The sequence below is a fragment of the Callionymus lyra genome, chromosome 10, assembly GCF_982586985.1.
Source record: "Callionymus lyra chromosome 10, fCalLyr1.hap1.1, whole genome shotgun sequence".
NCBI classification, from domain to species: Eukaryota; Metazoa; Chordata; class Actinopteri; order Syngnathiformes; family Callionymidae; genus Callionymus; species Callionymus lyra.
Window position 1 is genome coordinate 25,587,575 of NC_141827.1, and position 27,117 is coordinate 25,614,691.

General features: G+C 39.2%; 2 protein-coding genes across 3 annotated transcripts in view; one reads left to right on the forward strand and one right to left on the reverse strand.

Moving 5' to 3' along the window:
• Positions 1-19,879, forward strand: part of atg7 (ATG7 autophagy related 7 homolog (S. cerevisiae)) — a 50,609-nt gene extending 30,730 nt beyond the window's left edge. The window contains exon 19 of the mRNA XM_087800986.1: positions 19,629-19,879. Coding sequence (XP_087657112.1) covers positions 19,629-19,661 — 33 coding nt within the window. The 3' untranslated portion in view covers positions 19,662-19,879. The remainder of the gene's footprint in view (positions 1-19,628) is intronic.
• Positions 19,880-19,917: 38 nt separating this feature from the next.
• The window catches only part of vgll4b (vestigial-like family member 4b), a 29,802-nt gene continuing 22,602 nt past the window's right edge, over positions 19,918-27,117 (reverse strand). For both annotated transcript variants that reach the window (XM_087800975.1, XM_087800974.1), the window contains 3 exons: positions 24,377-24,650; positions 24,191-24,308; positions 19,918-23,365 (listed from right to left, as the gene is read on the reverse strand). In XM_087800975.1, the coding sequence (XP_087657101.1) occupies positions 23,109-23,365; positions 24,191-24,308; positions 24,377-24,650 (649 nt within the window). In that variant the 3' untranslated portion in view covers positions 19,918-23,108. The remainder of the gene's footprint in view (positions 23,366-24,190; positions 24,309-24,376; positions 24,651-27,117) is intronic.

The window sequence follows — 27,117 nt, forward strand, 5'->3', positions numbered from 1 at the left end:
GCTTTTTCTCCAGATGTGCATTTAGTTGTGTGATAACAGTCTTTGCACAGTCAGATGTCACTAATCATCCCTGAGTCATACTGTTGCCCCGGAGCTGTAAAGTAAACCCAACCTCCCACACGCATCTCTGAACTTCTCTGCGTAAAACGGAGCGCTGACGATAACGTTGATTTAGTGGTGTTGGCTCGTCACCCATCAGTTTGGAAGACGTACAAGTATGAGCATGCACCCACGCTCTCTCTCCCGCTCTCACAGTCGCACGCTCTTTCCTTCCTTTTCTTCGCTCGTTTGCCCACATAAACAACCAGACGCGAGCGTCAGAGGGCCGTATGTATGTCAGAGCTTTGTCCAAACACGGCTACGGTTGCTACATGCTACGATTATTTCCAGATGGATGGTGGGAGAAACTAAAGACCTGGGGCCTCATGTACTAAGGGGTTGTACGCACAAAAATACGTGCTGAGCCACATTTCACGTCAAAGTCCATATGTATCAATACTGAAAAGAGCGGTAAAAAAGTTCTTAATTCCGGCAAGGTCTGTAGGTCGCGTACGTACAGATGAGATGCATGTCAGCCTCACTGGTCACGTTGAGATGTTCACATCAGAGATACATTAACGATCAATATTGGTTATAAATTAACACACAGTAGTTGTAGTTACACAAGTGGATATTCAATTATTCACAAACTTATTAATATGTTCCCATTCACTAAATTGAGGCTGAAGCCGTGTGGTCACATGATCGGAGCGATCTCTTTGGAAAAACACACCTATATAAATACACCGTCACATGATTTGTTCATTTGTCATTTGTAGACAAAGAAAAAGTTTTTAGAATAAGAAGAATTCTCGTGTGTGTCGCAGTTGTGCCACACATTTATATGAAACTCAGATCCTCTTCATCATCAATACACTTTAAGTTACCGATTTACAGTTTTGTTCTTGTTTAACTCCTGTGAGACGTTTCAAATAAGCCCCTGATCGTCTGTAAATAAAGTATTTGCGTTAATAACTTTGTATATAAAATATAAACATTTTCACCGGAGCTCGTCTTTAAATGTAAGTATGTGATCCATGTCAGAAATGTTTAAATGAACGAATATAAACAATTAAACCAGTTTACATTCATTTATTCATCATTTGTTTGTTCTGATCGCGGGGAGAAAAATAATGGAATGTGGCTTATTTAAAATATGATTTAAATATGTAAATGAGGGCGTGGAAAGGGACGAACAAGTCTGCGATTAATTCTACGTTGATTGGTATGTACGAAGGAAAAGTTCCCAAATTTCGTGTCGCACACAGATTCATACATCCGAATATTTTTGTGGTGCGCCATCTTCTGGATTTCAGTTCCTGGACATATTTAGTAGATGAAAAAAGCGTTTATTAATTGAATAAATAAAAGACAATCCTAGGAGTGTATAAAGAGATACGTTTGTTTATTTAAATAACAAAAAAAGCTGACTCGCAATTAACAATATCTTGTTGTATTATGTGATCGCAATATGCCATAAATGCAGCCAATGGGAGTTGACGGAAGGCGGAATACGCGGCAAAACAAAGACGTAATAAATATACATCCAGTGTCATTTGGGGATGAGAATGTAAACCAAATGTATTTGTTTCATACAATTTTATGTTGTCTGTCCTGTAAGTAACTTATCCCCTTGAATTCTGACTCCATAAAAAATTAAGTGTGTTTCTATCTAGTGTAATTTGTAAAAGAATCGTGTAACAAGCATTTAAATCATTTCATAATTATATTGGGTCATAACACAGTGTTCTTTTGGCTGTGATACAGTTTAAATCCAATGGCTTAGAAGACAAAAAGGAGCTTTGTTTTCCCTTGGTTTTGTTGATCTTTCTTTAAGACTTGAATAGATAAATCATTGTTTCAGCGTTGCAGATGACTTATTCTTACATCAACCCTCTCCAAAATATTTACTGTTAGTCAATTATTTATAATAGTGTTGTGGAAAAAATGCTGTGTGTAACTTCCTTGTAACTACTTAAAAAACACTTGTTTTGAGTAGTACTTTATGATCTTGGTGAGGTTTACTTTTTTCAGATTTTGCTTTCTTGTGTTTGCTTGTGTGTGGGTTTTGAATGTATATTTAATTGCTCATAAGACCTGCTTGGTGTTCCAACCCAAAGGGTATCAAATTGAAGTCTCTCAGCCAGTTATTGGGAATTATTTTTCATCGTAAAGACATAACAGGAAGAGAACAGGTTTTTATATCCCGTTTAACACATTTTGGTCTGCTGAGTTTCTCTTTTAATAAACGTTGCATTCTGAGATCATGGCATTAAAGATGGTGAAAGTTCTAAGACTTTTTTCATTAATTGTTTTATTGGTTTGCTTTAAAGAGAGTCGGTGGTTTCTTTGAAAATAAAAAAAATAAAAAAACGTGAGAGTTTTCATCTTAAACTCAATTCCTTAAGTACAATCTTTACAATCTCTGTTGGTTGATTAATACGTATTTTGGTTTCTGCAGACTTGTAAAATGCATAATGGGAAAATTCGTCACCTACCGCTGACATAATGACGTTTTTGTTCCAATTTTAAATGACAAACACACTGTATGCTTATGGGATTGGGACATTCCAGTGTCATGGAGTGTTTCAAAGCCTGTATTTGTTGATATTAATTCAGTTTAATGATCTTTTCTGATTAGGAAACTTTTTGGTTTTCTTTTTGATGTAAAATGGTCCTTATTTATTACATTATTTATTGAATTATTGGCCATTTAAGAAAGGAAATATCATTGTGTTTTAGCTGATGTTTTAAGATTTCAAATAGTTGATGTGAAACAAGAATGCCCAAGAAGCATAATTACTTTCCGTCTCATTTCAGAACTCAATCAGTAGGCAGATGGGTGAAAATAGAAAATAGAAACTTCCTTCCAACCCTGAACTCTCTCCATCTGACTCCTTCTCAGTGAACTCATCAGTGAAGCTGTCTCCATTTAACAGATTTTAAAAGAAAATGTTTTTTATATTTTTATTTTAACTACGAAAGGTTTGAGGACCCCTTTTCTAAACCTAAGACATCTTGTAAAACACAAAACCACTAATTACTGGATTTAGCTCCAAGTTAAGGAAAAGTATCATTGCCATCCTTTCCAATGATAAATATAATAATTTATGTATTTTAATATGGTTTATTGAAAGAGATTCCCCTTTGATAGGAAGATCAGATTGGACCAAAATCTGAAATGAAGGGATAGACATAACTTTATTAAACGTTCCATTTGAAACAGAAAGATAAAATAAACAAACCTAATATTTAGCATTATGTCTTTAGAAGGTGGAAGCCTGATGATGCAATTCATCTTTTGAAAGCTTTGATTTTCTGATCTCTCAGATGTTAATTGAATTAAGAAGGCTGTGTAACATTCGGTGGTGAATCTGGTTTGGGTGGTGCTTTTGTAAAAGTTATGGTACTTCTCTGGTTCTTTGCATTCTGATAGTGTTTGTGTTTTTAAGAAGTTGCGGCCGTGTAAAAAATACCAAACTCTGTTGGCAGTCCGAAGCCCGGCTACTACTTACCCTTAAGATACTTTGCAGTGCGTGCATGTGTGTGCGTTATTTCCCCTGGTGATCCTTTAGATGAGTTTTCTTTCTTGGCAGAAAAGCATCAAAGGTTGGAGGCTTACTAATAATCTTGTGGTTACTGGTTTGATCTTTATATCCCTCACTTTGTCCTGGAGCAATTCCTGAAGCAAAGTATTAACTTGAGATGACTTACAGACACCAATGAGCAGAGTACTGAAGATATCCAATTACCTTTGGTGTCTTGAAGTTTTAGCCACGAGGAGCAAGTACTTATTGCTTAAATTTTAAATTTAGCATAATTCTAAAGTAGATGCAAACAAGTATTTATCTTTGAGAGATAGAATCAATGGATTTTTTTACACACCGTCTCATTCTGGCGCCATGTGTTAATACTTTGAAATACAAATGATTTAAGGTCACACGTGTCTAAAAATTGCACAATTTCCGATGACAATCTTTCAGCAGCTTTCAAAATTGCCACGAGTCTAAATTGCCCCTGACAACACGGGAAGACATTCAGCTGTTCAATAACTTACATTCTGTGTCGGGGCTTAGGTCAGATGGTGTCATCATCCCGTCCCACAACTCCCCCACTCTGACACCACTTCTGTTTCAGTAACTGAGGTAACATGAGTCATGTCCATAGCATGGCCACTCACTGTTTCCCTCATTATGTCCTGCTATCTTCAGCAAAAGGCGGTTGTGTTAAAAATACACAAGCGTGCATGAACGTGTTTCCATCTTTTACATGATGAACTTCAATGTCTTATATGCTATAAATGAAATATAAGTGAACACGGCAGGTGCTTGGATGAATGCTACTTTGCATTTAAGCTAGTCTATTTGTACTGTGCTGATGAGGAGTTTGGGGGATGCCTGGCACCGAGGACAGCTGTCCTCCCTCTTGACAGATTCCATAATTATCAATCATCAATCATAACGGAGTTATTCTCATTTGTCATAAATAGGAGCTATGGAGACATTTTCCCTACACACAGGGAAAACCTACTCGGCTCCTAAACATGGCATCCCCCACGGCCGGCGCCGCTCAGTCCGGAGTGATGACTTCTTCTGTCCTGGCAGCTGGCGGAGACGCCTGGATAAACGGACACATGACTCGGTCGTGACGGACCGTGTTGTAGTTTAGTCCGTCTTTAGCTCCCGCCCTTGTCTTTCATCTACTCTGCAGCTAAGATCCCTATTTATGTAGCTGGGTCACTTTCTCTTTTTTAATCTCATGCAGATTATGGAACAATGGCAGCGGTTACAGATTGATGGCCCCTAAGGGTGACAAATTCATCTTCAAGTCTTTAAATGAGAGGATGTCGGAAGGGATTGGAAGGTAAAAATAAGCGAAAAAATACAACTGTCAAGTTAATAATTTAAGAAAAAAAATTAAGAAAATTAAGAAAGAAATGTCAAGCAACATCCCTAAGTAATATTTCAAACCAATCTCAGATAATGTTTTAACTCCTACAGGTTAATTTATTCATAGTTTTTAAAAATCTTTTTTTTGTTCTTATAAATGGACAACATTTATAAGAAATAAGAAAAGAAAAGGGTTGGTCACGGATGCAGTATATTGAAATGATTAAACATGTAGGTTGAATAGAGATCAAATTATCTGCTTTTAATGATTTTGTTTTTGTTTTTTATTTTCCCCAAACATCAACATGAAAATACGAGATGCACCTAAGAATGGATACTACATGAATCTTGTTGAAAAGAAAGATTTTATTTTTTTATTTTTTAATAATCCTTAGATAAAAATTATAATCATAATAATCATAGTGAAATGAATTGAAACAAAACCACACACTGACATCTCTATATTTTTCAAATAATTTATTCACTGCCGCACTTAGGAAAGTAAGTCTTAGTTATAACTTTCTTAGCTTCATCTAGTAATATTTTTCTCAAATTTCAATCTTCTTTTTGGACAAAGCCCTTAAAATACCCAAGAAACATTGCAAATGAAGTCTATCTAAAAGTGTATTTTAATCCAAAAGGGTTGTATTTTTGGACAATTCAAAAAGATGTGTGTGTAATTTAAGTAATTGTTATTGCATCTTTGTTAACCCTTGTGTTATCTCAGGGTAAACCTCCACAAACACATTGTTTTCAGGCCTCAAAGTCCGTCCACTCAAACGAGTGAGTTGTTGTTGGGCATAACTTTCACATCTCTATTGGAATAACTTCCCCAAGTTCTTTATCCTATTTATTCTGAAAATATAAAATTGTTTCATTTTTTTATTTGCATCTGACAACGATATAGGACGAAGATATTTATCATGGCACATTTATCTGAGATAAAGTGTAGTAAAATAAAAAATAATATCAAATATATTCTCCAACACTATACTCGCCAGTATGAAAGACAACTGGAGGTGATTTACTTCTTCTTCTCTACATTTTCACCTTCATATACTTTCTCTACTTTTACCCACTGTAGAATATAATTTACATTTTATTACATGTGTTAGATTTCAAAGGAATTCAAAGAAGTGGCTTCTAGAACTTCTACAGCATTCTTTGTCTTTCTAATGGGGACATAGGGGTTGAATCTTATCCCAGCTACTTGGGGCCAGAGGCAGGAGGTAAAACTACATAAACGCCCCTTTATACACTTATCACATCAACATTTAGAATGATCATTTCTTACCTCTGGATGTTTTGGGACTGCGGGAGGAAACCGGAGTGCATGGACACATTTAATGGACAAAGATGTCCACTTTAATGTAATTGGTTTGAAATCTCTAGTTTGGCTAAATATTGCGCTTGTGTTTGAAAGACGGGATACTCTTTGTGTGAGGTTGGGTGTGTTGTCATATGTTGGCCTGCTACACAGGTAATCTGCCCTGCAGTTCTGGCCCGGAGACGGTCTATAACTCACCAAAGAACACACACACAATAATGTACATCTGACCCTAATGGTCTTATCTTCTCCCCCTGATGCTGCTCCCTTGAGCACAGAGATGGTCACGATAGCGTCACGCCTCGGGGGACGCGCACGCACACACACACCAGAGGAAAATAACACAAACTTGTTGACGCTTGTCTCAGCCTGTTCTCGGTGTGTTACTCAAACCCACACATCTGTGAAGACACATCATCATTTCCCCCTGACCTGATTACGACCAGGAAATAAAATCTCTTTAATGTGAAAGAAACTGTTCGTAGAGCCGTTTCAAAGAACAGGTCATCCTGGGCCGGATGGTGTCGTGAGCCTGTCATGTGGCTTCGGTGCAGGGGATGGAGGCATTCTAAATTTAAAGACTTCTCACTCAGTTTTGGGAACTCTTACGCCACAATTAAAGAACCAGCCGTAACCGTTTATTTTCCAGAAAACGAAAATGTCCGTAACTCAGATCTTTACGATGATAATTAACACAAACCTTTAAAAGGAAAAGGTCTTGACAGTTACTCTTTATCCTTTATCTAGTGTGACTTCACAGGAGTTGAACCTGAAACTTAATGATTAAGTCTGTTGGTTGTTGTTTTTTTTGGTGCTGAAATAAGGGCCAATAAATTTACCCTCAATATTGAGTTATAGCTACATTGGCATTTTTCAAGATGCAATTTGAGCACCGATGTTCTAATGGCGACATTACAAAAAAATAGAGGCTTTTTCATGTTTTTCTTTCTTTGAGGGGAAATCACTTTTTCCAAGTTATAACTTCCACAGCAAATTGTGGTTTACTGAGTTACTGATCCTCCTTTTCTTATTCTTTGAGTTAAATTTTGAAACCACAAATGCTGAAACTCTGTAACCCAACGTCACTTTGGTAAATTTTGATATTATATATCAATAACCCAGTTCAACTGGCCTGATTTGCATATCGTAGTTATATATAAAAGTCCCATAATGGAGCAAAAGAACTCTACTTTTAAAAGTTTTCTGCCCGATCAGATTATTCACCAGTTCTCTAGAAGAGACTGAAAGTGCTGAAAGACTTTTTTTTTTGGTTCTCCACATCAGATAAAAACAAGATGACTTCATCTGTGGCCCGCTGGCTTCACTGCCTACTTTTATGAGTCTGTGTGTCGAGGCTTGTTGTTTTTATTCAGCAGTTTTCCTGCGACTTCCCTTTCACAACGATTATTTCTTCTTCAATGCTGGACGGTTGTCGGTTTACCTGTCCAAGCATGTGCTCTCTTGATCCGCGGTTGGCGTTTGTTTGCTGCTTTGACACCACGTTAGCGAAGTTCAGGGTAGGTCTGGGCCAGCAAACGTACGAGACTTTTAAATACAGATATAGTTCAAATTGATCAACATCGCATCATAGAAATTGAACTGTTCCTGTATGAAAACCTATTTTTTTAAATTGCAAACTAATAATTAATGACAAATAATAAATCCTGTGTCATCATTTGGTATAAAAAGAAAGAAAGAAAGAAAAATACATTGATTTATGAAGTTTAAGTTCCTCAATTAATACATATTATGTAAATAATTTACAGAAACATAAATCAACAAATGTAATATGTTATGTATTAACATTTATAACATGTCAATAATTAAATGAATATTGCATCAATATATACATTTATTGAAAAAAAAATACTTTCACATTTTAAGGAAGGTAAAAGTGAAATCCTAAATAAAATGAATAAATAAAATAAATAATAAGGTATGGGTTTATGCCGGGCACTTCGGTTTCCTCCGACAGTCCAAAAACATACACAAGGTGAGAGAAATTGTGAAATTGTCCGTAGGTATGAGAGCGTGTGTGAATGGTTGTCTGTCTTTGTGTGCCCTGCGACAGACTGGCGTCCTGTCCAGGGTGTCCCCTGCCTCTCTCCCTATGATACTGGGATAGGCTCCAGTATCCCTGCGACCCCGACACTGGGATAAAGCGGTAGACAATGAATGAATGAATGAATGAATGAACAAAATATCCAAAACAAAAATGTGGAATTAGGAACTGAATGTCCTAACCCGAACACCAATAAAATTGGTAAAAATGATACTGTAAATTCCTAAATTAAATATTAAATACGTTTCTTTCAGTGCACATATAATCCCTCTGAAATGCACAGACATATACCATATTATATGTGTATTTTTGTGAAAAAATGTGTTTATTTGTCCATAAATGTATTATCTCACTAAGTACAGTTTGTGCTGCATTCTTGTTTAGTCTCAAAATGGATTAACGAGGAGAGCAGAAATGGAAAAGAAAAAGAATAGTTGTTTTTAGTGTAACCATTGAGATTGTGTGCAGTTTACATTTTTGTAACTAAAACATTCTGGATTCTGAATTTCCTGAGATCATTAATAGACTTGCTGTGGACTAGATTTCTGTCACTAGTGAAACTGTACACGCATAGTCAGGTTTGGTGTGCAGGAGATAAGAAAACAAAGGAAATTAAGGGATCAGTCCTTTAAACATTTTCTTAGAAAGAGGTTGTCAGCTCAGAGAAGCCTCCCCTGGGAGGGAACTCAACCCGAGAAAGTGTGCGTAAATCTGTTAAATATTTAGGAGAAAGTGTCCGGGAAAAGAAGGGTGAACCATCAGTTGGTGTCTCTGGAGAAACAACAGGACTCAGCTGTTGCTGTTCACTGCTCCACAGGCCACCACACCCAGCCGAGGGGGACTGTGTTTGTTGTTGTAGCTGCTCTCAACGACCAGGAGAATTAGGTTGGGCCCATGTTGGACCCGGGCTCGGTGTTGGATGAAGAAACAGAGAGTGAAAAAAAAAAAAAGAAAAAAGATTCCCAATTCACTTCCTAAGTTGTCTTTTCTCTGTCATTACAAGTTTTGTTATCTGGGGCCCGAATGTTGTGAGTGCCGGCGCTTTGTTTGATTACCCTGAGACTCTGGAGTTTATGAAAACACAGGCAGGGGACGTGACCTCAGCTGGGACCTACAGACTCATTCTGTTCCCACCAAAACTCCTCTTAAACATCACTTCCCTCTGTAAGCCAGAGAGAACCATTTTCTCTTTTCACAGCAATCTCAGTCTCCATCTTTGCTACATTTATGCTTGGTGGCCCACATTCACCCATACGTCAGCGCTTATCTGTGACGGTGCGTGGCTGCCTCCCCGGCTCTCTCGTACGTCACCCAACTAAAAACATGTTTCAGAAAATAGTCCAACTCTGGCCGTTGTTGTGTTGCTGACTCATATGGGAGCTTCTGAATGCGTACATAGGACTAGGTATCAAACTTCTTTTGTGGCACGGACTGAAAGGCTTTGGTAGTACCAAGTATAGGAACATGCCAAGTTTACTATGGATTTTACACTTCTTTAAAAGTGTTCTTTAGCACCGGATATCATTTATTTCTGTAAGAAAACGGCTTGGAACAGCTGAAAAATTGAACTTAGATTTGTACTATGTAGTTTTCTTTTTATTAGAATTTATCTTGTAAAATTGGTATTGAAAAAGGTATCGAAAATGTAATACCCAAACCTGTTCTGCCACCTTTTCTTGTGCCATATCAACCTATTTTGGCCAATATATAGAGAACATTGATGGCATTAACTAGGTGTTGCAGCTGATCGCATCAACTGCAGTCACTGAGAGTGTTTTGTTAACCAGGTTTACTTTTTTTCCTGGAGTGTCCAAGAATTTGTAAACCTTGCCGTACTCCTAAGAATAAAAAAACGTTTATTTTTTTGGCCTACCGCATCAATCCTAGTAAAAATGTATACAGGAAGTCAATTGATGAAAGGCGAAGGGGATTCCGTCCAATTTCACAATGGAGCTAACCATTGTATTTTGTACAAAAGGGACGTTTTGAGGGACTGAGAAGTGATTATTGATGTGACTAAATATTGAAAATACCACGTCAGGAGAACAGATGGAGAGCTTTGCCATGGAATAGGAATAGGTTGAATGCTGTTTTAAGAGTTATGAAAACATCAGATGATCAAGAAGCGTTTCTGAAGATTGAACATTTTTTTGTCTCTGGCTTCTTTCACAGTCTAAAACAAAAACGTGTTGTTGTGAAAACTGAAATGTCACCAGCCCTCTCCGCCGCCTGGAGTGGTGGTGTGGTTACCGGGTCGGTTAACCAATCGTTACAAAAACTAATTAGGAAATGTCAAAGCATATTGTTGCTCTAATGTTCCATGTGTGTTTCTAGTCTCTTGAGTGTTGCGTATGTTGATCACAATGATGGTCATGTGACTTGAGTAACTGATCTGAGGTCACTCCAGCTTCAACGTGCAGCTGCGACTGAAGCGTGTGAGTCAGCTCTGTATCTTCAATGATATCAGACAGGAAGTGCGTTTGTATCAGGGGCAGTTTAGGTCAGTGGGTGAACCCTCCTCTTCCCGTTTCCACCCATCTCCATTTCCCCTTCCTGTCGCAGTGAATAGAACAATCGCACACTCGCACACTCACAATCTGTATTTAATGAAGTCCTGATGGAGTCGTCACTGTTCGCCCTCATTTGTGCCTCATTCTCTCGTCACCACCTCTCGACCGCGTCCTTCTTATCACCTGCTTTTTGTTTCGTCACAGAAGTCCAACATGTTTTGTGGAAAAGAAATAGAACTGAAAGGATGATTTATGTCTATATTTAATCAAACTCATCAGAGCTTTTTAATGTCAATTATTTCACTGACGACTAGACGAATCACATGACCTCCTTGGCAGTGGTAATAATGACATAAATATAATTAAACTACAAATTGTGAAAGTAAACTTTCCCAGTCATCAATGTAGGTCACAGATGATAGTGTAACTCTTTCTATGGTCAGGGTTTCAGATGCTCGTTTCATACGACCCCCCCACACACAGGTGTAGACGCCCCACTCCCCTCTACGTCAGGAATGTCAGACGGAGATTTCTGGTATGTAAGCGGCAATGCCACTGCTGCAGCTGTAGTTCTGGTTCCACGGTCCGCATGAGGTCATTTTCCCTGCAAGAATTTTTTGGGGGTGTATTTGCACATGTCATGCATCCCACGCTTGTTTCGTCTGTGCTCAGGTTCACGACACCCCTTAATCCACGCTGATCCCTTTTTTACTGGATCCCGACACGCCGTCTTCCCACACCAGTTTCGGCGACTACGGTTTTTTTTTTCTTCAGAAAAGTTGAAATTGTGCGAGCGCTTAAATGGATCAGGACTGTGAGACTGCAGCGTGATTAAATAGACTTGTGGTCAGTCTGTCGCTGGAACCACAGAGAGGGAGAGGAAAAAAGTTGTTATAGTTCATAGACTTGGGCTGAAGTCGAGTGTCGTGTACGACTGATCTGGAGTCAGACACAGCAGCATTGTGTTCTTGTTAAGTCAACCTTAAAGTTAACAACCGGCATTTTCTACTCCACCTCATGTCGACTAATGGTCAGGATTATTTCCAGAGCACTACGTTATTTTTTAGAGTTATGGGCAAACATGGAAGTTCTGCTCACTTGTCTTCATCTTTGTCCAAAAAGACACTTAACAACTCAACATTATGTGCCATCATCGAAAAAACAATTTCACATTTTCAACAGGATTCCTTTAGAGATTTTCCATCAGGAAGATTTTTAACAATACTTTGATTTATGATAAATAAATAAATTGGAAATAAATTACAGAAACATAAATAAACAAATGTTAATATGTTATGTATTAACATTAATAATATGTTAATAATTCAATTAATATTGTATCAATATATAGATTTATTTAAAAAAAAATACATTCACATTTTAAGGAAGGTAAAAGTGAAACCTTAAATAAAATTGAAAAATAATTGGGTATAACAACAAAATATCCAAAACAAAAATGTGGAATTAGGTGCGACTCTGGTCATCGTGTTTATACGCGCGACGTTCAGGCAGTTTATGTCGAGGGTTAAACTCTGGTGAAGCTATTTCTTCGCCGTGAGGTCATCACACACAGGAACAAACATACACACACCTGCTTGTGTTGTTTTTTAAGGGGCTTTTTCGGTCAGATGTGCTTTCTAGTTAGGAATTTTCCACAAGTGTTTTGGACTCGCTTGCACAACACACGGAATGGTCTCATATTCTCTTATTTGTTTGTAGTGGAAACCAGTCTAGACCCCCATATTTCTGCAACCCTGAGATGGTAAAAGTTGAACAAAAATGGCCTCATAATCTCCCACCATTTATATTCCTTATTAAGTCCCATAATGCACTAATGATGCACAACATTTCTTATGGTATCCATGTGGTTCGTCTGGAATTGTGGTCAGTTTCAGCAGTGACGATGAATGTTTGTATTGTAAACTATAATTGATGCAACTGCTTAAAGATAACTGAAAAAAGAGCTGAAGATGAAAGTGTAATAACAACCACATTAACTTTTGGTGTTGTTTATATCAGCCAATGTATGTGAACGATAATAAATGACAATTCACGTCTATTTAATTTGTAACTGTTGGATTTTCATTATCCTCAGTGACGAATGAATTTAATGAGAACCTTATAAAAATGTTTTAAATTTCAATATTCAGTTTAAGATTATCATAAGTATTTAATTATGTAGATGAATACATATATTCATATTTTATTTGTATGCAAAAATATAAATATTTATGTGATTAAAATAGAGTTAAAATCCTGAGCACTTTTCTATTAATTTTAATTAATCTTTTTGTTTAAAAAAAATAATTAATAATTTGAGTTTGAATAATTAGAAGTTTAAGGATTGTCAATATAGTCATTGAATTTATGGGTAAATTACTATAATAATATTTGTATAATAAAGGATCCTCTCAAAAAATGTGATTAAAGACAGATTTTGAGCAATAATCAAAAAGTTAAAAATATCTGGACAAGTACTTTGTTCCAACATAAGAGTTTGTCTTAAACTCAAAACAAAGAACCTCATTTAAATCCCAATATAAAGACAACTATTTAAATATGGCTACACGGGGCCAGATATATTCATGCGAGCGGCCAGATGTGGCCCCGGGGTCGATGGGGGTTCCCCAGGTGTGATCACATATTCAGTCGTGTTTCATTGTTGTCGTCATAATAAGTTGTGTTTGGTTTTTAAAAAGCTCATCCCTTCATTCGCTTAGAAGTTCCTCGTCTAACATAGCTTCCAAACCTCGGCGCTAACATCAAAGATGAGACGACTAACCCCGGCCTAAGTGTAGTTTGATGGATGGGGTTCCTCCTCCTCCAGCAGCAGCAGCAGCAGCGGTCCTGCCCAGAGATGCAGCCATAAACCACGTCACTCTGTGTGGTCTGCTAATTGCACCCGGGCTGGAGCCAGTCTCCGTGATGAAAGCTCCACTTTGTGCTTTGGTGTCACTTCTGATATGTAAAGCAGATGTGTGTTTAATAGTGAAGCCCGTCAGCGGTCGAGCCGGGCTGCCGAGGAGAAGAAGGTTTGAAGGTTGGATTCCCCGCTGAGGCCACCCGCACGTCGGATGTGTTCTCGTCATCCCTCCGACCCAACGCCGGAGAGATGACGAGGAACCCATACCACTGTAGCCAGTTGGAAAGTTGCCGAGGTCAGGATCCGTTCTTTCGCTTCGAAAAAGCTGCTGCTGTAGAATTTTCTTCTTACGCTGGTCTGGGCTGAGAGCGGGTCGTGGGCCACATGGGGCCCTTTGACTGTCCTGATGCGGCCCTCTGCGGGTGGATGAAAAAGAAAATCAATTTCGTGGTTGTTTTTTTTCATCCAATAGATGAATGGATGGTGAAGAAAAGTGACTTTATAACTTTCTTAAATGTTTTGTCCGTAGTTATGTGATCTTATATTCAGGACTCAGAATAAAATGAATATAAATTTAAATTATATACAATAAAATTCCTCTTTCTTTTAGTTTTTTTTTTCAGTTTGTGTGATGGCTCCTTCCAAAATAATATCTCAAAATGTGTAGCTTCAGAAAATCTAAACGTTCACCCCCTGATCTGATTATATATACTTTTTTTTAATGTTAAATGTTAAAATGTGATACATATAATGACTAAAAAACATTATCTATATAAGCCAGTTTGTTATGATATATATATATATATATATATATATATATATATATACACATATAATCATGATTAATGCCTGTCCCATAGTCTTACGTTTGCTGGATGTAACCAAGACACTGTTTGATTAAGTAGCCTCACAAATAACTGATGATATCAAACCCTCTCAGGAGCCAAGGTCTCAAATGGGAAACTTCCCATCGTAGTTTGATATTATTTAATTGATCTTTTTAGTCGTCGTATAGAGTCCATTAAACCTTACCGTACCATAAGTAAAATCTTTATTTCTTCGACTGTTTTGACAAGTTGAAAAGAATGCTCAATTTGTTAGCTTAGGTGAAATGTGAGATAAGATTCAGAATAAAGTTAAATTGTGGATATTCCTTATGACAGAAAGTATGTTTTAACTATTTAGTTATAAACATGGAACTTTTGTAAGATAATGAAAATATGATTTAGAATTCATGACTGTGAAGACATTTTTCGTGTCGTAAACATTCCTTTCATAAAGTGACCGTAAACAGAAGGATGGGGGTCTACGAGAGAAGCCGGGGGACACTTGTGTAGTTTGTGATGTTGTGTGTTTGCTCAGGACTCACCGGGCCACGCCCTTAAGTGGAAAACAAACAAGACCTTAGCAGTGTCGCGGTGCGTTGTGTTTACAAAACTCTGTCCACAGCGCGCCTCGGTTTATTCTCGCTCGGAGTGTTTGGTGTCGTCGTCGTCGTGCGACTACAATCGGCCGCGGCAGAGATCTGGCCGGCGCTCGACCGAAGTCGGCTTCCAACTCAAACCCCTCCACGATCTGATCAGATGGCGGCTTTGTTTCAACAACCGGCCGGGATTAGAGATGTCGCATCAGCCGGAGCAGAACTGATTACAGACACAAACACATCCATCCCATAATTACATGCAGCTTACCACTGTCCAGAAGCGTTTCGAGTTTGTGACCCCCCGGTGACTCAAGGTGCCGCCGAGATAAGGAAGCTCGCATTTTAAGGACGGCTCCGTTTCTTCCAATCCCTTTTTACTTTTTTTTTTGGGCAGTCACGCCGTGTTGGTGCGAGTCCTGTTGTTGTGGGTCAAGCTTTTGAAGGAAGTTCCTTCTTGTGTCTCTCACAACAAAACCTGAGATTTAAATTGTTTTAACACTTTTGTTTTGGTCTAATCTTGTGTGGAGGATACTGAGACCTAAGACATGAAACATTTCCTTGAATTCATTCAATATTTTGGTATTAAAAGTTTGTTTTTTACTATTAAAATACAATAATTGAATTATATAAAAATGAGTTCTTACCCACAGTCCAAAAACATACAGAGGTTGATTGAGAAAATTGGAAAATTGTCCATAGGTATGAGAGCGTGTGTGAATGGTTGTCTGTTTTTGTGTGTGCCCTGCGACAGACTTGCGTCCTGTCCAGGGTGTCCACTGCCTCTCGCCCTATGATACTGGGATAGGCTCCTGTCTCCCCGCGACCCCGGTAAGGGATAAAGCGCTAGAAAATGAATGAATGAATTCTTACACACTTTTACACATTGACGGTTTGATATTTGATTTAAAATAGAATATTTTCATTTGTAGCTCAATGCTCTCTTAGGGTTGTTCGGTGTCAACTACTATGCCAACATTTAAATACTAAATTAAAGCGGCAACATATTTAAAAACATTGAATTTAGAAAAAAGGAAAAGAAAAGCCATTTTATTCATCTTGAAAATATTTTATAATTATGAAAATAAACCTTTAAATCATTCAAAATCGTTAAATTCTTTAAAAAAATGTAATTACATTTAAAATGTTAAATTAAACCATATTATTAACCTCTGTAAAAAATAAATGAAATGGATGAAAAAGTTTTTTTCATCTAATAGATGAATGGATGGTGAAGAAAAGTGACTTTATATCTTGCTTAAATGTTTTGTCCATAGTTATGTGATCTTTTATATTCAGGACTAATAAAATGAATATAAATTTAAATTATAAACAATAAAATTCCTCTTTCTTTTAGTCTTTTTTTAGTTTGTGTGATGGCTCCTTCCAAAATAATTTCTCAAAATTTGTAGCTTCAGAAAATCTAAACGTTCACACCCTGATCTGATTATATATAAAAAGAAAATTAATGTTAAATGTCAAAATTTGATACATATGACTAAAAACCATTATCCATATAAGCCAGTTTGTTATAATATATATATAAAATCATGATTAATGCCTGTCCCATAGTCTTACGTTTTCTGGATGTTACCAAGACACTGTTTGATTAGGTAGCCTCACAAATAACTGATAATATCAAACCCTCTCAGGAGCCAAGGTCTGAAACGGGAAATTTTACATTAAAAATGTTGAACTAAACCATATTATTAACCTCCGTAAAAAAAAAAATTGTAAGTTTTCCTTTCCTGAAGTACAACTGCACCAGTTAAAATTCCAATATCACCGAATAATTGTTTTACATTTGAATGTTTATGTTTAACCAACGTGTTGTTTGCTGCAGTCCATCTGGAATCCGTCCTAAAATAACGGCATTAAGCGTTTGATTCACTTCCCACTGGTCGGTTCACACATCCAGGTCAGCGTTGGGTCCAATAAGTTTCACTAATTGGAGTCGGGAGCAGATTTATGGAGATCCGGACCCTGGACTGTGTCGGTGCCCGAGGGGGCAGCTTGAGAAAGTAGTTGGCAACAACTTTCTCCCGTCTTTTCCGCGTTACATAAGCCTCCACCTCCCTCCTCCTCCTCCCTTCTTTCGCCTTTTCATTCCGTACAAAACACACACACGGGGGAGTGCGGCGTGGCGGCGGTCCAGAGAGAGAGAGGGTGGGGGGGTGGTCCGGTGTCGCCTGATCTCAAAGGGTCTTCGCTCACGGCTCTTTTGATGATGATCCGGCGGCAGCGCTGGAGCAGAAATGTCGGGCTTTGATATGAATTTGTCTTCGATTCTCCTCGGCGCTCGGGGGTCTTGATGGTGGGCACTGAGAGAAGCGGAAGTCGGTGTCGGACCACCAGAGAGCTTGTTGTCGTGGAGCGAACACACAAGAAGACACACAACTCTAGACCAACAGTAGGGCCAAGAACCAGTTCATGGTCTTAACTGCTCACCTGCGCAGCAGGGGGCGCTATTTCCAAGACGTGCTAACGTCCTGTCACTGTGTTGTGTGTCCGCCCCTTGGAGGCTCCTTGGCAGCTGTATGTTCCCTCTTGGTTCTTCACTCTGGTCATTATCCAAGGTACGCTTTGGCGTCAGCGGACACTCGGAGTAGAGCAGCTGGTTTAAACTCCCTCTCAGACGCTGACCTCAGGCTGAACGTCTGCCACCTTGAATGTCAGAATCCAGGGAGTTTTTCCGGTGTGAAGTCCATTCCCAGGAACTCCAGATTCCTCGTGCGAGGCTGAAGCGGGCGAGGAATGAAGCACACGTGTGTCAGAACCGTGTGTAACATTCCGGCCGGTGTCAGAGGTCGCAGGAGTGCGAGCAGCTCCTGGAGAATGTTGGGAATCTGCTGCCATCAGAGCAGTGAGAGCGTTTGCTGACACACTTGTGAGAAGTCTGGAGCAGAAGCTACACTTGGACACATCAAGACTCTACTGTGTTCATCCGCAGCTACTGTGTTCCTTCTGCAGATACTGTGTTCTTCTGCAGCTACTGTGTTCTTCTGCAGCTACTGTGTTCATCGGCAGCTACTGTGTTCATCTGCAGCTACTGTGTTCATCTGCAGCTACTGTGTTCCTTCTGCAGATACTGTGTTCCTTCTGCAGATACTGTGTTCTTCTGCAGCTACTGTGTTCATCTGCAGCTACTCTGCTGCTCCGTGTACTTCTCGTACAACTGGAGTCAACTGTACTACAAATACTATGACAGCATACACTACTAATACTACTGCTACTCCTACTAATGGTACTACTGCTATTCCTACTAATTGTACTATTGCAACACGTACTAATGGTACTACTGCAACACTTACTAATGGTACTATTGCTATTCCTACTAATTGTACTACTGCAACGCATACTAATGGTACTATTGCTATTCCTACTAATGGTTCTACTGCAACACATACTAATGGTACTTTTGCAACACGTACTAATGGTACTACTGCAACACTTACTAATGGTACTATTGCTATTCCTACTAATGGTTCTACTGCAACACATACTAATGGTACTTCTGCAACACGTACTAATGGTACTATTGCTACTCCTACTAATGGTACTACAGCAACATGTACTAATGGTACTACTGCTTCACCCACTAATGGTACTACTGCTACTAATGGTACAACTGCTATTTCTACTAGTGGTACTACTGCGACACATATTATGGTACTACTTCCACTATTACTTAAACAGTGGTCCATCACCATATCACGGTTCTTCTTCCAAGGTCTCGCCGTTTCCTAGCTGTTGTTTTTGTTTGCACACAGTACTGCATATTGAAATATATTGTATCAAGCTACAGTCAAGAACTTCACAGCTCCTTGTCTTTGTTCAACACGTTACAAATGTGTGCTTTATTTGGACAACAAATATAATATAAACGTCATATACTTCTAAACAACCACAGATATCTTCAGGTACCCTCCTTGGTGCCGGTAAAATAGTGAACTACTGTGATGCATCTCTACACTCTGCTCTATTAAGTGTGCGCTGATATGTCGCTACAATACTGTATTTAAAGTAATTTTTTTATTATATTAAAACTGATTGACAGCTGTAATTGGTTGGCTGGGCGGCAAAGCATCATTGGAGCTGTTTAGGTCACCGTTACTGAGAGGGATATACAGTAACTTCATGCATTGTTGGGTTTTCAAGTGAAAATAAATGTTGTTCAATATATGTAACCATTGAAAAATTCTACCACTTCCACCGTATTGATACTACTAGTAAATCTTCTGAAGAGTAGTCGAAGTAGTAGTATTGACGCTTCTACCAATATTTTACTATAGCTTATTTTATTAGAACAACTACTCTTAGTCTAATAGTAGCAGAGTACTGCTACTATTATTAATAGTACCAACCAAGCGATTCCTCCAGAGGGATTCAGTAAGTCCATCTGTTAATCTAACCTAGTATGTACAACTAGTATGACCCAACTACCAATACAAACACTATTACTGCTGACACCAGTGTGGTAATGTTTGCAGGACTCAACATTGTGTTTTTTTCTTCCAGATTTGGGACATGAGCGACGACGACAGCATCTGAGCGTCCAACCGTCGTGAAGGTCATCATGTGATGGAGACCCACAGTTGTGTCGAACCGAGCGGCATCATGTTTATACTAGCTTCACTCTCACTTAACCAGCTGCTTCTAGCCATCATGAGCAACAATCTTTTCTCGTCAACTGCAACATTAAAACTTTTTTGTAAAACTTAAGATCAACATTGTCGTCACTAACCCTCACAATAAAGTTGTCACTCTTGGTTCAGTTGTGCGTTTGTGATCACAGAGGAGTCAGTCGGTGGTTTAAAAGCACTTTATTGTTCATCAGGGCTACGTTACGTACAAAAAAAAGGTGGCCTGCCAAAACCTTTTCAGTAGGAGACACAGAGCCACGCGCTTTTCTCCATACAACTCTCAGTTTTTTCTCTCAAGAGTTCCGGCCGATCGCTTGAAGTACTGGAGAAGTACTGCAGTACTGCGGAGCGACGGAACGAGATTCCATCGACACGTCTGAAGATTCTCGTGATGATGGACCAGGAAGACTAGCAGTCGTCAAACAGACCAGTGGCTTCATACGTTGTGTGTTCCTGCACTTGAACTTTCACGCTACACGAGAAACTATACACAAAAAAAAGATCAACTTTTTCACAAGAAATAAAAGAGAAAATGATTACAGGAAGAAAAAAAAAACAATTAAATAGCTACAAGTCATTAAAACATTAATCCTCAAAAAAATACCTACCATTTTCATCTCTGTACATTCGTTACGCACAGCGTAATGATGGTCTTAAGGTAACTACCATACAAAAGTGATTGTGGGGGGGGGGAGTGTGTGCCGGAGCAGAGAGCGCCCCCTAGCTACGTGTGATTTATCTTCCCGACGGTTTATTCCAGCGTTGCCTCCGACTAGAACAGTGGAGACGTTTCAGGCCGATCCCCGAGCAGTGACTTACAGGAGCTCAGCTCCTGAAGGTTTCTTAACGCTCGGAACCATCTTGAAGTTCTGGAGGATGGAATGTGTGGACGACTCTCGCGTCAGACCAACCGGAAATCTTTACAGCGTTAGATTGTCATCAGTTGTGTCTTCATCATTTATGAAAAAATTAAAGAAAATAGAAATGCTTTGTCCCCATTTGCATACTTGTTTTTACTTGCTAATGTTAACATGCTAGTTTGTAAGAATTGGTAAAAAGGTTTCTTTAAGTGACTTCCACCTCAAGTTAAAAAAAAAAATGTTAATGCTAACAGGTAGCAAGCTAGGTGTTACGCTATAGTTTCCTACCAATTTGCGCACTTTTACACACATGTTAGCTGAAGAAATATGCAAATATAAAATTATTTCGCGAAAAAAACAGCGTGTGAATCAAACATACAAGTTTGTTAGCATTAGTAGCTTATATCGTTAGCTTCTTTTTCAAAAATGTAATTGTTCCAATAGTAACTAATTTCAGACGTGTTGAATCCAAAGTACTAGCTTAGCAGTTAGCGCTAGCGAACCCTTCTGCAATCGAACCCCGTTGGTTGCGTCACTTTTGGTGGAAGTTTGACGATTACGAAAGCCGTTGGCTAGTATGCAAATAGAGACAAACATGGCGGACAAAGAAACCCAACTGGCGGGTTTACCCTCTCAACGGAATTCCCCTCGACAAGGAATGTTAGCATTTCCAGATACGTTACAGGTCAAAACAGCAGCTACGACCCAAACAAAAAAGCGACACAAATACAAGTTAAGTAGCAATAATCATAAGATGGTTAAAGCGTGATTAGTTAACGTCCATATTTGACATAATTTAGGTCTTTTAAGTGCCAAGAAGCGGACGCTAGGATCCAAAAGCGTTGTAGCATCCTGCACCATCGTCTCGGGAAAATATAGAGTCACCATTCGAGGGCCCGGTTCCGGGAAGGCTGACCCGCCGCATGACGTCCGGAACCGGACCGAAAACAAAAGTACGACTGACCCAGCAGTGAGTGTCTACGTTTGTTAAGCCAACAAACTAACGTCCGATTGAAATGCTTCAAAATAGATACCAGCTATTACAAGGAACACAGAACCAGCAGAAGCATTAGATTTACAGTCAAAGTGGTACCAAACCAGAGTGTTTAGAGGGGATTGTAGCAACAATTGAAAATAAAAATAAAAAGTTGTCCAGTTCTTGTGATGCCATATTTAACCTTGTATTAAGGTCTTTAGCGTACGTGTTATTAAATAGTTTTAAAATTATGCTCAGTATGCAAAATATTTGTTTTATCTGAAGTTGCTATTAAGTATAACTAAACTGCTATACTTAGCTAGTTGCTCTTTTAGATGCTGAATATAAATAATCGACTTGTAACAGCAGGGGGCGCACAGAAGTTTTTGACTTCGATCATTTTATGTTTTTTTCCACTAGCATTCCGAAGAGTTTTGTTAGCATGCTACTCAGAGAATTAAAAAAAAAAAAGTTTAATCGCTTATTATTGCTTTCAGGTGGAGTCATATCGACAGATAGCCCTTAGCGCAGGTGTGACTGAAGGTTCACTTTTCAAATATTTGTCTAATAAAGTTGAACGACAAGCTGCTAGCGAGCATAGCTTAGTCGCTACCGTTAGCTAACATTCAGTGATTGGTATCCGTGGAACATACATAATGACTTGTAATTGGTTGAAAGAAATTCTTTATATTTTAACTATTAAAGTTAGCAATTTGGCTAGCATTTTTTTCGCTAGCATGCTAACACCGCTAGCGAAACTTGAAGAGCTGCTTCATGTCAAGTGTCTCATGAGCATAGTTACGTAAAACTGAATGATTGACGTTTGTCGACATAAATAATGACCTGTGATTTGTTGAGAAATTCTTTTCTATTTTATCTTTTAAAGTTAGCAATTTGGCTAGCATTTTCAGGAGCTTGGGGTTTCGTTAGCATGCCAACACTGCTAGCAAAAACAGCTGCTTCATGTCAAGTGGCTCATGAGCATAGCTACGTAAAACTGAGCGATTGACGTTTGTCGACATAAATAATGACTTGTGATTGGTTGAGAGAAATTCTTTCATATATTAACTTTTAATGTTTGTTTTTGGGGGTTTCCGCCGTTGCTAGCATGCTAATGCTGCTAACGAAAACATCTACGTGAACAGCTGCTTCCTGCGGAGTAGCTGGTGAGCATAAACGACAGCTAACGGTGGATGATGTTTTGAACGACACGCTCGTTTCTGGCCGCGAGTGTCTCCAGCTGCTCGGCGCATCAAAACAGGATGTGTGTGGGTGGTTTAAAAAAAAGAGAAAAGAAAAGTCCTGATCGGTCACAAGGTGGATCTGAGGAGAAACACGAGTGAGATCTCTTTGGTAGCACGTCCAGGTGGATCTACTGTTAGGAAGAAAAAGCTCTATGTACATATAACTACAGACGACCATGAAGGGACGACGCTCCTCAGAGTCGACCCCTGGTCACATGACCCTTGTCCAAACATGATCGTTCCTCAGAGGGACCGGGAGAGCGGGAGCCTCCTCCTCATGAGACCAGGGACGGGGAGTGGTTGTGGTTGATCATGTGACTGTCGGGCGAGGAGTTGGGGCTGCTGCCGGCGGACGAGGGGCTCCCCTTGTTCTTGATCTGCAGCCAGGTCTCGCCGAGCGCCTTGGCGAAGTGGTCGTCCACCGAGCCCGTGATGGAGACCGAGTTGGTGGCGGTGGGCTCCGGCTCTTTGTAGTTCTTGCCCAGGCTCCTGCGGAAATGCTCCTCGATCACCGGGTCACAGGAGATGTTCGCTGCAGGAGAAACCATCGTCCGTCAAGTTAGTGGAGCAGCATTAGTGACATCATCAGTGTTGGTCGTGAATTTAACGTTTCAAACTTGTTGAAATATTGTTGCTTTGAATGACGGTTTTTAAATAATTCAATAAAATAATTTCTATATTTAAAGGTTGAATTTTGTTTTGTTGATGCCTTAAAGGTTTAATGTTTTTAATATCATATTATTATACTTTTTTTTGTAATTTTATTGACATAAATGAGAGTCATACACAAAATAAGTAGTTTTGATTTTTTTCAGATTTCGTTCAAATATAAATTAAAGGTCAGATAGAAAATTACACAAATAAATACAAATAATAATAAAGCAGTAAAGGGTAAAAAACGTTTTTTTTTTATTGTAGACTTTTAAATTCAATGTAAATGTTTTTATAATAGCGCCACAATTTTTAATGTTGAATTTAATAGGCCAGAGATAAAACTGAATTTAGAAAACAATATTTATGATTGGAATTAGAAACTCCAAAATTCAATTATGTAACTTCAACATACAAATGATCATGTTAAAGAAATGATATATAATTTTCAAAAATACAAACATTTGCAATAGTATTATATAAGAAAAATATTGTATACATTAAAAACTAGTTAAACCTTTCAATATTTATATAATAAACAAATAAAATAAAACACATTTCAATAAAAACATTTGAAATGTTAAATGTAACTATTCAATCTTTTATAGACTGATTTACTTCCATACTTAACTAACCCTTGTTGACTGTCCTTTCAGCAGCCAAACACAGAGCAGATTCACCTGCACCAGCATCAAAGGTAACTCACTGTTGATTCTTCTGTAGCTGTTGCTCAGGCTGGAGCAGCCGTTGTGAGACACCGGGCAGTGAGACAGGTTGCAGTTGCGGTTGTTGGCCGGGGCGCATGTGATCACCGACGGACGATTCTGGGGAGAAAAAAAAAAAACACAAACATGAGTCGCTGATATTGGCGACGCCTCAAACCGTGGCGTACCTGCTGACGCTCCACGGCGCCGACGGCGTGCGGCACCGAGGACAGGGCGGCCGTGCCGGTGCGTGCCGACTCCACCATGCTGTTCTTGGTGAGGGCCAGCGGCTGCTCCATGCCGGCCAGGCTGGCCAGATGGTGGTGGTGGTGGTGGTGGAGATGGTGGGCGTGACCGTACAGGTGGTTGGCGTGGATCCCGAGGGCGCCGGGCACCACCACACGCTCCACGGGACTTCTGCGGTGCTCCTTGGAAGAGCCGCGGTAATCTCCGTTCGGTTTCCTGGAGAAAAACAAAAGTTACGATGAATCAACAAGTCGGAACAAAAGAACAAAGAGAAGAAAAAAAGAGAGAATAGATGAAGGAGAAACAAAAGGATGATATAAATGGGTCTTTGTGTCAAACACTGCCGAACACGCACAAGCTATAAATACTACACATGTGCCGCAGTGCTACACAATATACACAGCATTTGTCCTACATGGACCCGAAACAGATGTTCCTTCAAGTTCAACGTTCTCAAGTTTCCTGACGATAAGACGCTGACTTGAATTACTTTTAACGTTGTGACTTCGTATCACAGACTGTCTAGGTTAGGAGATTAGAGATGTGTCAGAAGTGTGCCTGGCCCGAGGGCCAAATTTGAACCGTCGTATGTGGCCCCGCCGGACGTTTGGCTTGAAGTGGATTCAATGCAATTTTGATATTGAACTTTAAATATGCCAGTGACCCCACAAATGGTTAGAGGAGGATAAACTTAGAGGAGGTTTCAACACAAGAGGGATGTTAGAGACGAGCAGGATGGAGGTATTTGTATGATTCTAGTTGTCTTTATGGACGAAGACAACTGAGCTCCAGTCGCTACATTAAAATGAACAAACATTTTTGTCTATAACGGACTACTCTGAAAATATTCCCAACATGAGGCTGCGTACAAAAAAAGGAGTGAAATTGGAATTTCCGTTGAACGATCACTTTAAATAAATTGGTTTGTATGGTATACAAGTTAAACAAATAGTTATATACAGTATATAAATTATAAGTAAGGTACATACGGTTAAACGGACTCTGCCATTACACAACAATTCTATTGGCAGGCAAGTACACAAATTTTTGTGTGTAGTTCAGTCTTAAGATCTGATCTGGGTTTGATTTGCCGAAGCATTATTCAGGAAATACACAATTTTAGATGGTCATGTGAACCGGTCATAGGATGATACGAGGTTCTCCGACCTCATGTTTTGATGATCTTTGAAAAATAAATGGAAGGATAAGAGCTCTTCTATCTCACACACACACACACACACACACAGCGAAGATAAAGACTTGGTTTGATCTTCATTGAAGTGGTTTGTACTGATATTGAGCACGCTTGCCTGCAGTTTAAAGAGGTAGCAATTATTTTCCTCACTGCGTCAAATGTGGTCGGGTGTTTTTGTGTGCGCGCCCGTGTGTACTCAACTGTGTATTGCGCCCTTCCTGCAGCTCCACTTACCCCCTACAATTTGAGGCCCAGTTACAGGGAGCAGGAGCCACTGTACTTCACTGCTCTGCCTCACTGGATCCGACAGAGACACGACTTGAAGCTCTAATAACACACGGCAAAGTACGACTCCGGCGTCAAACTATATTTCATTCACGATGAGCGACAAACGGCGTCGGGCCTGATGGTCGAAAACAAAAGGGGACTGTTTGGAGGCACAATACGGCAAAACAAATGGTTGTAGATATTTGTGACTAGGCAACACCGATGGTGGGTCAAGCATCTGGAGTCCACAACAACATCCACCACAAACAAATAGCTAGTCTGAAAACAGAAAAGGAACAAAGGAAGGCTTAGGGAAAAGGGGGGGGGAAGGGGAAGAAGCAAGTGAATGGTTCGGATCACCACAACAAGAAAAAGGTTGCAGGTTTCCTCCGTTTGTGCCGACAGCTGAAATGAGCGAGAGGCCTCGTCTTTTCCTCACTTTGTCCCTGCTTTGGCAGCAGAACTTCCTGGAGACTGGAGGACATTTCTAGCTTTGATTAAATTCCAAACTTGACCATGGACAGAATACATTGAGGTTTTTTTTTAAGGTTTGTTTTACCAAAAACTGCTGACATGGGTTCAATTTTGCAAACGAAACTTGCTGCAGTTTTGGCAGGAATACTTTTCTAATATTATCTGTAATCCCATATTAAAATACAAATATAGACCCACTGAGTAATAGAATAGATAAAGAACATTGTACCTCAGGTCAATCAAAAGAGACGGTCAGTTGTCAGTTGTACTGTTTATGGATTAGTGGCGTGTATTGGCAAAAAATCTGACGATACGATGTATATCATGATACAGGGGCAAAAATACCACATATAGCGATAATGTCAGTGCAACAATATATTTGTAGTATTATCCAAGCACTTGACTTTGGATTTACAGAATTTACAGAGGTCCAAACTGCTCTCATTTGTGTTAAAACCAATATATGTCCAATTGTATCCTCTCGTCCTCAGTCAAGATGTCGTGGGATTACATTATTCCTTTAGCTGCGGAGGATGTTATAACTGCTGCCAACTATCAGCCTGAGGTTTAGATGCAACAGAAAAATAAAGAAATAGTGAATATTTGCACGTTAACTATAAATAACAAAAATAACCATATAGTTTAATTAACACATGTTGTTGAATTACACGCCATAAAACAACTATGTTAATGATTTGACAAAAAAGGAATAAATAATCCATACAGAACATCGATAAAGTATCATGA